Source organism: Bradysia coprophila (genome assembly GCF_014529535.1).
Source record: "Bradysia coprophila strain Holo2 chromosome IV unlocalized genomic scaffold, BU_Bcop_v1 contig_144, whole genome shotgun sequence".
Lineage (NCBI taxonomy): Eukaryota > Metazoa > Arthropoda > Insecta > Diptera > Sciaridae > Bradysia > Bradysia coprophila.
This window is the reverse complement of record NW_023503373.1, coordinates 703,115-717,066: the sequence shown is the minus strand read 5'-3', so window position 1 is coordinate 717,066 and position 13,952 is coordinate 703,115. Positions and strand designations below refer to the sequence as shown.

The 13,952-nt window shown below is 32.0% G+C and overlaps 1 protein-coding gene across 7 annotated transcripts in view; it reads right to left on the bottom strand.

Moving 5' to 3' along the window:
- LOC119071136 (protein shank) overlaps positions 1-13,952 on the bottom strand; it is a 69,480-nt gene that overhangs the window by 33,556 nt on the left and 21,972 nt on the right. For all 7 annotated transcript variants that reach the window (XM_037175825.1, XM_037175824.1, XM_037175823.1 and 4 more), the window contains exon 2: positions 9,807-10,047. In XM_037175825.1, coding sequence (XP_037031720.1) covers positions 9,807-9,971 — 165 coding nt within the window. In that variant the 5' untranslated portion in view covers positions 9,972-10,047. The remainder of the gene's footprint in view (positions 1-9,806; positions 10,048-13,952) is intronic.

The following is a 13,952-nucleotide window of genomic DNA, read 5'->3' as shown; positions in this document are numbered from 1 at the left end:
CTGTTTTTCAGCTAATCCACACATATAATCAAAACTGGTTTTCCTTGTTCATACGATTGACACGCACGCGCATGATAGTGGTAAAACCGTATAAAGACGTATAAACGGTTGTGATTGTTTATATGGATCAGCTGAAAAACAGCTGAAGCTAATTTATGCTGAAAATTGACTGCCTTTGACTGTATTACCAATAATAATGGCAAAACCTTAAACAGCAAAATGTATGTTGAAACTATCGAAGTAATAGAATTTTTTAGTAGGAAATATTAATCAACCGAAGTAAAAGACTAAATGACCAAGGTAAACTGATAATAGTAGATTACATTGGATGATGCGGAGGTAGTTCATTACATGAGGGATCAATTTTGTGATACGAGCCGAACTCACAAGTGTGGTTTCACAAGTGTAGAGTTTGCATATCCGAGCCGAAGGCGAGGTATGCAACTACACGAGTCAAAATAACCGTTTCCAAAGCGAGTTGCTTAAAACCACACGAGTGAGTTCGCGAGTTCATAAAATTGATTCCGAGTGTAATGAACTACCAAGCAGCATCCAATGTATGCTGTTTTATTGCCTATTCACTCGGAATATTGTTGTTACGAGTACATTTTTCCACCAAAGGACCTGACAGTTCAAAACCAAAAGTGTTCAAGAAGACACTAGCAGATTCTTGAATACCAAAAGATTATTCTAAATTAATGTATAATTTCACAACATTTATGTCGCGCTATTTCATTCACTGCCAGACTAATAATAAACATAGAAAATACCGATAGCAAAAAACCAAAAAAAAAAAATCTGTTGTTGCATTGAAACGTTTATACAAAGTATATAAACACTGAAGGTAATGCAGACCCTCAACGGATCAGAGAAATTACTGATCCAAACTTTGAGGTGAATTCATTTTCGTATGTTGTCTAACTTAGACTTGTGCAACATGACGGCCCTAAATACTTCCAATTCACCACTAAATACAACTTGACGCAAACGAATTTTATATGTGTGCAACATAACGCCGCTAAATCGTTCCAGACTCACCACTAGATGCAACTTGACGCAAACGAATTCAATACATGTGCAACATGACGGAGCTAAAATTCACCAGAAAGTTTGGATCCGTGTGTAACTGCGGATTTGCATTACCTTCAGTGTTTATAGAGTGTTATGATCAGAGCGAGAAAACCGAAGACTAGTTATTATAACTTGCCTTGGGGTCCTTGTCAAATTATTTGCTTCTCTTTCAACGTGATACGTTGAAAGCGAGAGGACAGAAGACCAGTTTATTTTAACTTGCCTTGGGGTACTTGTCAAAATATCTTCTTCTCTTTCATCATAACACTCTATATACTTTGCGTTTATAAACGAATCTAGTCTGCTCATGAAATCGGCTCACACTTCTTCTTAACATTAATCCCGAAAGCATCACTGGCAACACTACTGTTTTGATGACATGTTGGCAAACTACTTCGACTGTTTTGTTTTTGTGAAGTGCTAGATTCATATTTTGCGTAATATTTGTCGATTTTGGTGGTGTTACAATAAATTTTGCTGTGAAGTGAAGTGAATACATGATGATAAAGACAAAAGTGTTGATTGTTTTTGAAAATAAGTGAAAAATGCAAAAATTAAAATTGTTTGGCCATAGGTCTTCGTCGAAGTTGAAAAAATTGAAATTATGGCTATAGACAAAATGGCCGTCACTTATTTTTGTTTTTGTTTTTTCGAAAGTTTTTAATGAATTTACTTAGATTGGTGTGCACTTAATTCAAGTGACAAAGTTTGTGATATTAAAACTAAAATAAAATCGCGAGTATTGTTTCGATTTCAGTGCTAAAGAACATTTTATGTGATACATTTTTGCTGATAAGTAATGAAATTCTGCTGGTATGTAATGAAAATCTCCTGATATGTAATGAATTTTCATATGAATATTCCTTCACTTGTGATGTAATGAAAAAGTTCCCACATGTAAGGATCGCTTTCCGCGGGTGGGAAATGTACGTGTAACAACAATATTCCGGGTGGATAGGCAATAATAGTACATTACTATGCAAGGGAAGTAAAGTGATATCTCGTATCCAGATGAGAAAAAGTATCCGAGGGCGGCAGCCCGAGGTACTTTTACTCATCGTGATACGAGATATCACTTTATTTTCCGTGTGTAGTACGACGTTTTACTATGCGAGTGATGTAAAGGTTATTGCCTATACATGTAATAGCCTTTTTACATGCACCAGCATAGTAAAATCAGTTTATCATTGATATTTTAGAGGCGCCTCCTATTATGTGTCTAAAGATATTTTTATCCTAAGAAATGACCAACTGATTTAAAAAGTAAACATCGAAAAATAGAATCTCTACAGTACACTTCTCCGACCGGTACAACATCAAAGATTTTAATACAATATTTGATTGTTTGAGTTTCATTTTGTTTCACCATTTATTGCTGTTGCTAATTTTATTTTCGCATTTTATTATTTACAATAGATTCTTAGAGCTACAGTGCTACGGAACTCAAGTTAAAGAACACTTTATTGTCGAAGATAAATGCTAAATAAACAGCTTTTGGAGAATGAAATACTAAAAATGTTAAATATTCAAATGAAACTTAATCAGAGAGAAGGTGTATGTTAATTATCTTTGGTTTGTAAAGCCATAGCAAGTCTTCTATTGCAAACTTTTTCTATTACTAACTTCAGCAATCATTAGAAATGTATGAAGCATTCAAAAATATAAGCCAAATGTTTTCCAATTTGAACGTTTTCCGGAAAGAAATTTAAATGATCCCATTCAATGTGATTTTTCATTCCGCTCACTGATTCAAGTAAACAAAGAAGTTTGAAGGACTTGAAATAAACTCATTCTTTTTAAAGTATAGGCCAAGAGCCCTTATCCAAATAATTTCCATATAATTATATCATTCAACATCCTTGCCGTATTTCTACACTACCTAACGCAAAAAATGGTTGTTCTAGTGGTTTTGTTCTTTATGTTACGAAGGTAATCTTAGTAAACCTCAGTTAGAGTACGTAGAGACACGAAGTTGGTTTGCCGGCAATTCAGATTCTCTGGTTTTTAATTTGTCAGGTTTACAGTGTACACTGTACACGACAAGCTTATCAGCTTGAGATATGAAGTAGTACCTTGTTAGTGACGACTTTCTTACATTCAATGAATCCAGAACAAACCATTTTTCCATTTAGATAATGTAACAATACGGCACTGCTTTCGAGGTATGACTATGCTAGACTAATATGAAAGTGTGCTCTTGGTCTAAAAGTTTCATGTTAACTTGTCATACACAAGAGTTCATGATTCATGATATTATTGATTGAAATGAGAATGTTGTTTTGTGATTCGTCCTAAGTTTCAAGTTTCATGCTTCATTAAATTGAATGGAAAATAGAAAATGTAACAAATTTCAATCCATTGACAAAAACTTTTACATCCCAATAAAGAAAGTAACAAAATTGAAGCAAGCTCAACCTACCCTGAACCAAAAAGCAACCTGTATTATAAATCACCATCACATAGCATTATGATCCCCAAACGCATTGTATTATACATATTTTTACCATAGGCAGGTTTGTTTAAACGTTTGTCGCATAATTTTATATGCCATTGAATGGTACACAATTACAGCAACAACATTTTTAAGGTTTGTTGTTTCGATGTTTTGTTGTTTACAAAATGTTATTTATGTTGATGTAGACATAAAATGTAAAAGAAAAATAAAAATAAAAAAATATGTTAATGGAGTGTTAATAACAGCTTAAACTTACGCTACATAACATTTACAATATCATGAGGTGAGGATGACGAATATTATAATTTATAAAGTGATTTGCTTTTGTTTTTTAATTTCATTTCTGAAATTCTCATTAATAACACCTCGCCGATCATAATGCTTCATTTAAAAATTATGCTAATATGCTCTAACCATTATGGACACTATGCGGCTGGATGTTAGACAGATTTTATTTTAAGTGAACGAGATAATGTTGTTTTTTAATGAGCAACAAGTCAAGCAGAATACTATTTTTCGCGTGTCTGGTCATTTAATAATCAGTTTCATTAAAAAAAAAAATGTTTTAAACAGATTGAAAGATAAAACGATGTGTTCACGAGATAAACTTCAACTGGTTCGAAGGTAGTCTTATTGTTTGATTGCTTTAACCGTAGAGCGATTATACTATTTGAGAATAAATGTTTAGTTCCTATAGATTGGTTCAGAATATTTATTGTGTTAATGAAAATGCGTTGTTTTAGTTTGGCAACGAACCAATAGTAGCGAGGAAGCGTGAAGTGTGCTGAATCTGTTATCGACAACGTAGAATCAAAAGAGCGACAAGCTCTGATAAATAGCAAAATATTGTGTTAAACAAATGAAGTAAAAGATTATGTCGAAACGCCTTATATCAAGCGAAGTAAGAGATCCAATAATTCAATTGGTATTTTGCATCTTCTCCGTAAAGATTTTATGAACAAAAAATACTTTTAATTACCGAATTGTATGTGCAACCGATTAACCCACTCAATCTTTAAACCATCCCAAAAATAGTAAGTGTATCTGTCTCCATTCATAATAAATAATGTTAGTCATTTATCAGCAAATATATGAAAAATATCTGCTCGAACCGTAAGAGTGTATTTTCACGTGTCTCTTGAGACTGTATTTCATACCTTTGACATTTTATTAACACAATTATGACGAGAGAATAGTAATAACACTTCATCATTCTATCCGTAAGGTATATTTTTGGTGCGGTTATGTAAAACAATCCTTTTTAGCGTCGTGTAAGCATTTTTTGCCACTTAGCCAATTGGTTTGTTATTCATTCTGATTTTGACTTATTCAATAAAAAAATGTTTGTAATTAATGCTCAATGAACCAAAAACTACGATTGCTAAATATGCAAAAAATACCTACACTTACGACAATCATATTTGTGTCGCAAAAATAAAGGCGCCCACACTTTCTTTTGATTTATGCCTGTGAGCTGAATGATGATCGATAATTATTTTAATTTTATTTTTTTTCTACTACAATCTTGTTACATTAGCTTACTTTTCCTAATATATGCGACCAAAATTTCTCATGAAAAAATGGCTAAATTTGAATGGGCTCTGTATATGGATATGACATATTTAAACGTACATTTGGACAAACAAAGCTTTGTAATGTTATAATAAATTGGTTGAATTTCGGATCACACTTCTAATACATACAGTTGTGGTTGACCTATTAGCAAGACAATGAATGAAATAGCAAATTTTTGTATGCCATTAATCATTTCACTATCATCTTTTGAGCGCATAATGTTTCTCAGAGAAAGAAAAAAAAGTTTTTTTTTTCTCTTTCAATAAAACATGTAATGTAACAATCAGAGAAAAAACGTTGACCGCGGTATGTTATTCGATCTTTAATCTGTACAAAATCAGATTAATAAATTTAATTATAAGGTCATTCGAATCGGCATGCGGCAAATCTCTTTAAAAGGACTATTTTTACAGAGCTTATGTCGGTACATTGTATCATCAATAGAGTTACAATGTGTAAAAGTCATCATTTTATAGTTGTAACGGAACACCTAACCATAAAATACATTTAGTTGTGAATTCGTTACTAACTGACAGTACTGGTCTATTATATCGGCTAAGAGGCCATTTGGACAATAGAAATTTGCAATTTGCAAAAAGTATTTTATTCCTGAAAATAATCATAATAATCAAGCTTCGGGCTTTACAATCGTCCAGTTCGGGTCTGATCTGATAACACCGACTCTCATAATTTTAATAGTCACGACCACCTTTGACATAAAATATATGTGAATAGCGTGAATAGTGTTACACCCGTGGGATTGGATAATTTATTTGCCGAGTTTACTGAAATTTATCGAATTAAATTTATCAAAACAATTTTGGTAAATTTTGGTTAATTTCAGTAAATTCGGTAAATAAAGTTTACGTTCAATTTTTTGAGTACATTTTTCGTATTTACCGACGTTTACCACATTACCGAGAAGTACGTAAAGCACTGTACGTCCGAGATTCCAAATTTTTATTTTGACGAGTGGTAATACTAATACAGCCCTCCCCTTCGGGTCGGGCCATACGGTCCACACTCGTCAAAATAAAAATTTGGAATCTCGGACGTAATGTATTATTACCAATTATATGCCCTGCTAATTACCATCAATTTTAATTCAATTAAATCAATTCTAATTTAAGGCGTTGCCCATGCTCCCCTGTATAGGCAGGAATGCCCAAAATTTAATTGAAATGTGATACATTTTTGGTCTAGTTTTTGATTATTTCTATTCGAAAGTCATAGCTGAACACTGTGTATATCTTTGTAATAAATAAATAAATTTAGATAATAAATTACCTAACCGACCTGCCAAATATTCCACTTTATTAAACAGAATAAAAACTAAAACAGTGCAATTATAACACAAAGTATATTGCATAAACCAATTTAATAATTTAGAAAATAATGAGTTGTTATGACAATAAATCATGTAATCTTGTATAAACAATAACACTCACTCTCCGAGTATTTATTCCAATTTATAGTTTGGGAAGAAAGAAAAAAAAAGCTGTGGCTTATATGTATCTTATTTGGCATAAGATATTTATGTGATATGCTTAATAAGCACCATATACGATACGCCAGTTTAAAAGCTACACTTTAATCTCACAAATATTTCAATTTAACTTTTCGTACGAATTTTATATTCAAAACAATCGTGTGCTTTCTCTATCTCCATGAAAAAAAGAACTTTTTTTTTGTTCAATTTTGTGCTTCAAAACAATATAATCGAATGATAAATGCGCCAATTTAAAGAGATCGTTACATTACACCAGTCATTAAACTTAATAAAGACTCTCGTACGGATACGATGCCATTTGTCTACGATATGTGAACACAAAACCTACTTTTTTTTCTCTTAACCGCCTCAAATAATGAAAGAAAAAATCATAACAAATAATTTGGATACTCATTGTGTATATACCAGCCTTTTAAATGTTTGAAAACGTATCTGCCATGTAACAGCAATACGACCAAAAAAAAATAATGTTTTTTTATAACAGCGTGGCTAAAAGATGATTGTTCTTTTTCAATTTTTCCCAACGAATGTAGAAGAGAAAAAAAATTTAACGCACATTTCATACATTTTAATGGCAATTCTATGTTTAACATCGCGTGTAATTTAATGAGTATATAAGCGGAATTATCGGATAATGTTCACTGTAAAATCAACACTTTATCCACCGATTGTTAAAGAAGATGTAATGCGAGTGGAAAAGTGTTTAAGTATGAAAAATTTGTGAATTCAATGCCTGGTAAAAATAAGAGTTTTTAATTACATTGAATTTCTTCATTTTGGGTGTGAATAAAGGCGTTGGATAGCAGAGCTTTTTTTTTCAGAAAAATAATTACGGTTTAACAGATTACGGACAAAAATTCCATCTCATTAGTATGCAAATAAAAAAATGTCTAGAGGCATCAACGACGTGATGAGTATAGACCGAGATCATGTCTCCTCGATACGAAAAGTGTTTCACGTTGTGCTTCAGTTTCGCACAGGCTTGCATTGCCTTAGGATTGACAAATATCCGCACAGGATATCAGATTAGCAAATGGAATTATATCAAAACTTCAAATTAATTGTCACCAAAATCTTTATACCTTGTGCCAGCCAGCAATAAAACAATCGAACAAATCAATCACTCTGTCGTATAAGGATTTTATCGTCCACTTTTCGACATATCGAAATCCAATTTATGAAAACATCAAATTGTCGATAAATTCGGTGTAATTATCAATGAATCCCACAGCGACACAAAAGTGATTTCTTATTGCAATAAAAAAAAGTTGTAGCAATGTCTATACGAGATTTGATCAATATTATATGTAGCTGAAGGACATGACGGCTTCTCTTTTAATTTTTTTTTTTTTTATCACAATCTTATCGTACTGACAAATAAAATGCTATTTTTGGACGCTCTCTTGTCACGTAAACCTTTTCAAATACACATGAAAGGGGTATGATTAATATTTACTTTTCGCTCAACTCAAATATTTGGTGCGTGTTTATGGCTTGAATAAGAAGTTATTTTGCTAGTATATTCTACATTATAAATATCCAACTGATCAAACATACAATTAAACGTTCGTTTAGTGTTTATTGTGTATTGACATGTTTAGAACATTGTTGCTTCGTGGATGCCTCGGTTAGAATGTTATTTTAGGCTGTATGTTAAAGCAGATGGTTAGAAATATCCTTCAGACATAAAAAAAGATTTGATGAAGAACCATTGAAAAGTACTTGCCTCTAAAGCATTCCCATGGGTATCTTCGTATAATATTTGCGATTAAGTAACACAAACAAAACAAGTTTCATCTATTGACACACTGTACTTGTGTAGTCATATTTCAAAACGTCGATAAAAACTAATTTATAATTACAAGAAGTGTGGTGAGAAGAAAATTTTCTACAACAAAATATCATTCATGACACATGTGGTTTTGTTTTTAATTGGGTTCCTAATGAAAGTGATGTAAACGCAATGTTATTTACTCAATGCTTTGAATGAAGTTGTAAAAACGTTGAAACATCATGACATAGCTTGCGTTCGACGCGGATATTTTAATTTGTATTTGATTGATGGAAATTTGAAACCGTTCATTGCATCAATATTTTTTGTAAGTAAGTTGTAAGAGAGTATAGTAATATTTATATTGGTGGGCAGCCGGGAATCCTACGAAATATATTATAGAGCTAGTCATCTGTTGTTGGCTATGACAACAATAATAACTGATGATCACAAACTTAATTATTGTCTTAATTAACAAATGAAGTAATAGATTTTGAATCAACTACAGAGACATACTCTAAACAAAAAAGTAGTAGATTTCATGACCAAATTTTGCAATAGGTTTGTAACAATCCATTCAAACGTAGATACATTTTTATAACCACAACTCTGTATGTCTAACAGATACGATTCGTGTTATTGAAGAAGTCGTATATGACATGAACGCTGATTAAAAGATCATTTCCTTTTTAGGTTTTCACTACACACCACCTACGAACAATATATAAACAACAAAACGTTGTTCGGTGTTCATGAACTTGACATTTCTATTTAAACAATAATACAACCGAGTTGTATAATAATAACCAGCACATTTTTCTATTTCTTTTCTACAATTTCCTAATCGCAATTCAACGATCTTCACAAGCAAGCAACAATGGCAGATTTATCGTAAACGAATTAAACAAAGCATATTTTATTAGAAAACTATCTCGTGATGTTGTTTATTCATAAAGTAGCAAACTTGTTCAATTCCATTTATATTCTTGATTGGCTTTTGAGAATTTCATTCCTAATTACTCGTAGACTGGAAAACGTTTCCTTTGAGCAATAAATCTGTTTGTTTTTTTTTTCGCTTTTAGATCAACTTACTCGCAATGTCAAGATTAAAAATTTATTGGAAGATCAAGTTTCTTCTGGATGATCTACAGTCGTTTATTTATTTAGTAAATAATAATCATCATAATGAAAAATTTAAAGTTCACAAGAGATATAGAGAACGTATTGGATAGGTTATAATTTCGTAACCAATTCAATATACTTGGGTTGGTATAATATAAGTTATAATAATGGTTTGGATGATTACATAGTCGCTCAATCTGGAGATATAAATCCCCCACAAACAATAGTTATGTGCTTTTCTTTGCGATGAATCAAAGCGAATTAAAAAAATGAAATTACTATAAGATAATAACGACACTAACCTTTGGCAACGATGCTAAGACTTGTTGTTTAACATCCCAGACTAGTCGTTCCGATGGAAATTGAAGACATTTGTATACGTTCAATTCGGGGACATGAATTCGTACCAAGAGCCACCCATCGCGTGGCTCTGGCGGTGGATCGTCGTCAAATCCGATTGGATCCATAACTATATGCCACCTACCACCTCCTCTTCAACACACGACAATGAATACGAAATCGTTGAGCTGCATTGAATCACATCTAAAAATAGAAAAATTGAAGGAAAAAAAATTGAATTAATTCATTTGTTACATGGATACAATGTGGTTTGACGTTATGTTGGTTGTTATTGGTTCTTATGAATAATTAAATGTACGTTGTAAACGTCGTAATGCATGCAATATACTGAATATAATTAAATTGGATGCAAAGTATTACAAAAAATTCCTTCAACAACACAAAACGTGTGCAGTGCTGATCTCATAAGTTTCTGTAGGTACGTTAGAGTTTCTGGTCTACAGAAAAAAAAACTTCTCTGAACAAATCATTTATTTCACTTCTATGAAACACTCCCTTAAATAATTAATTTGAAAAGCTTGCAGTCGTATGTTTTGCCACCGTACAAGTGCTGTTTACTCATACTGTCGGAGATCTGTTTTACTTTTTTTCTTCCTGAAGGGTAAGATTTTCCTTTCGACCTTCTTAGTAATTAGTGATGTTGCGTACGGAAGAGAAAAATGATACCAGAGGGAGTTTTGTTTTGTTTTCGCAAACACATAGTTTTTTTTTGCTAAAAACTAATTTATTATGATGCCATGGGGTGGGTTTACATATTATGTAATATCAACCGGATACAATTTACTGCATCGAAATATGTGAGTGTATATTACGTGTGAAAATTAAACAAAATATTAACAGACAAATTCAGATGATAAGATAAAGACTAGATACACCGAACCATTCTGGGTAAAAATTTGTGACAGAAATTATATAAATAATTGCCAGAATGTACCCACACACCGGAAACGTATGTGAAGATTTCTTTTAGCAACGTACATAGTATACAGTGTTCTTACATAAAGTGTTAAAAAAACGTAAGGATTGAAGAAAACTCCTTTTGCTTAAAAAATTGTTGTGGGAGGATATTGTGTATGAAATATTTACCAAATGAAATTCTGTAAAAATTGTTCTGAGATCGCAATAATTGCATATTGAATTGTTCTATGCTTCTATGTGCCAGTCGGTGACATAAAAGTCATCGATCAGTAAAATAATATTTTTTTTGGAGTAGTTGCTTGCCACCTTATGCTTCAATACGTACACACGACAGAAAATAAACCACTAAAAAGTTAAGAAATTTATGTTCCACCTCGCAAAAAAGACATGTCAAAACACTTCTTTTCTCCACGGTTGTACGTTGAGTTCTGAAAAATCTCTGTAGGTGTTATTTCTTTGTTATTTATTATTTTATTATCGCATTGGATAATGTATGCAAATCCGATGTATTTTAAATTATGAACTGCCTGGCAAGAGAACATACGTATACATATTGTTAATGCACCACTTTTTTTCTCCTCTCAGTTTATTATTTATATTTTTTACCATGGCGGAAAATTTATGTGAACTAAATTCAGAAACGTAATAAATATATATTTAAAATAATGCACATTTGTGCATGTCTATGTTTTTAATAATCATAACTGGCCGGAGCAGGTAGGTAAGGTGCTGTCAAAATGACTAATTGGTTTACTCATAACTTTGAATAACTTCACGAATTAGTAACAAACCATTTTTTTATGTGCGCCGAGAAAAAAGGCAATGAAGACGACAAACGTATTGCCAGTCTTTCGTATTACATATTTTTACACCAATGGTGGTTGGTTAAATCATAAAAATGGTATAGAGTTGTCATGAAAGAATCTTGAAATGGTTTTACTCCCTTTTGGTTAATCATACTACCAGGCCAGACACCAGTGCAACAAAACTTTATATTTCGTTAAATCACTTTTGCTAAGAATTTAAGAGAAGATAAACTCGATACTTGAGCTCAATGTATTATTTTGATGTTCCTTCATTTACTTTTATGTGCAGTCGGTAACTTACGTTAATAAGTTCATAATATTGTGCTAGTCTTATTTCAGTTCACTGCTCTTTATTATATTTTAGGGTTGGGTTCAAATTGTACGTGGCCAATAGACACAATTTACATTGTCATGACTAGGAAATTCTTATTTACTGTTAGTCATTTGACTAACGTTAAAAAGACAAATTTTTCAAGAATTTTGATAAACGAATTCTCTGCATTCAAATAAGCCAAAAACAGAATCCAATGCTTTTAAACGCACTTTTCCTGTTTATCTTTTCTTTTTTTTCACTACATTACTTCCTGTGGATACTGTATCGTGTATAATTTGTTATTAAAGTTAATTGACTTCAAAATCATGCAATATGTGGGTCGGAACTTCATTAAATGTATTATCCGAACGATTTGTATAGTTTACAACGTTCGATGTAGGGTGCTGTGTATACGGCATATAAATGCGTCTTAATAGAGTCCGTTAAATAAATTTACTTTTTTTTCAAAAAGATATTAATTTCAATTTTATGTGTAACATCACACGATGCATGTCTTATTAAAATTACTGACTCGTATCTAACAACGACGAATAGAAACGAATTTATTTGTTTTAGACACCCCTCTTTGATTTTAATATATGGTGAAGTGAAGACTAAAACAATATAATAAATAATAAAAGTGAATTCATTTAGTGAGTGATATAGATCAAACCGACATAAGATCAAATACATACAACCGCAAAATGCCTCGACCTTAACCCATTGTCATCATAATAACCATACGTATTATAATAATCGAGACAACAATTTAAAGTTCCCGTCCTCACAACCTCATCTAAAACAAATTAACATTCTTCAGTCGGAACGAAATATGTCGAAAAATGTTTTCGTTTTTGTTACGTTTTAATGATTCGAGGAAATAAATTTTTTTGGTATATTTGTGGGTAGCATATTTGTGGCATTAGAATGTAAAAGTATATATGGGTGAGTTCTGGTCAGGTTTATATCTTTGTACGTGCAAAATTATCGAAAGTGATTAACTGTACATGTGAATGGTTTGAGAATTATTTTGCGATCTTTTAGTCAATCAGTATGTAATTGATCATTTCCTGGAAATTGTTTCAATTAGTCTCGATGTTGAAAAGGATACGAGTTCTTTAAACGCCGTTCAACAACAGTTCAACTAAAAGTGAAAGAACGCCAAAATTCATCACATAAAAAAAATTCTTCTACAGTTGTTTACTTGAAGCATAATTCAATTCAGCAATACAATAAACGACAATAATGCAGTTGACTTTAGTCTGCATAAAAAATGTACAAAAAATCTTAAACTGACTACTGTTGATAAATGGCATTGTAGAAACTGTCAAGCAATCAACCATTTACAATTTGTTAGGCATTCAACTTAAGCCACTTGTCGTATAAATAATTGCGGAATAATCAATAAAATCCAACAACAATAAAAATTGTCTACATTCTCGCGTCTCCATCGTCAAATTGGTCATTTGATCATTGACTGGATAAAATAAACGCAACAAACGATCCGCCGCATAGTACGGGGTCGCTAAGGTTAAACGTATCAACTGACAACAATGCAATGTAAGTGAATTTTTTTTACTGTACATATTTCGTGTAATCGGATTAACCTTATCTGGTGATTGCTTTGGGATCTACGGGGATCTAGGAGTGGCAGTGGGTGTATTACGAATATTCGGAGAATCAGCACGAATTTTGGTAGTTTTTTACATAATTTTTTGGGTGACATTCAAACTTACATTTTTTTTGTTATATAAAATGCATCGAGAAAGACCCAGACTATTATGGTAATCGATCATTAAATAAAAATCAGTTTTTGCTCTCACGCAAAAAAACTGGTCTTATGGTGATGATAACGATCAGCATATTGACTCACATTAATTTTGAAATCCTCATGCATATATGCCACAGATTTTTTTTCCTCTCTCCATATTCTGCTGTACAGAATAAATGAATGTAAATATAAAAGACCTATCTGGTAGATTAGCAAACGCAGTGCTGTTCCTCGGTAAAATTAATGATTATTTTATTCCATTTACGATTATCTTTTAATG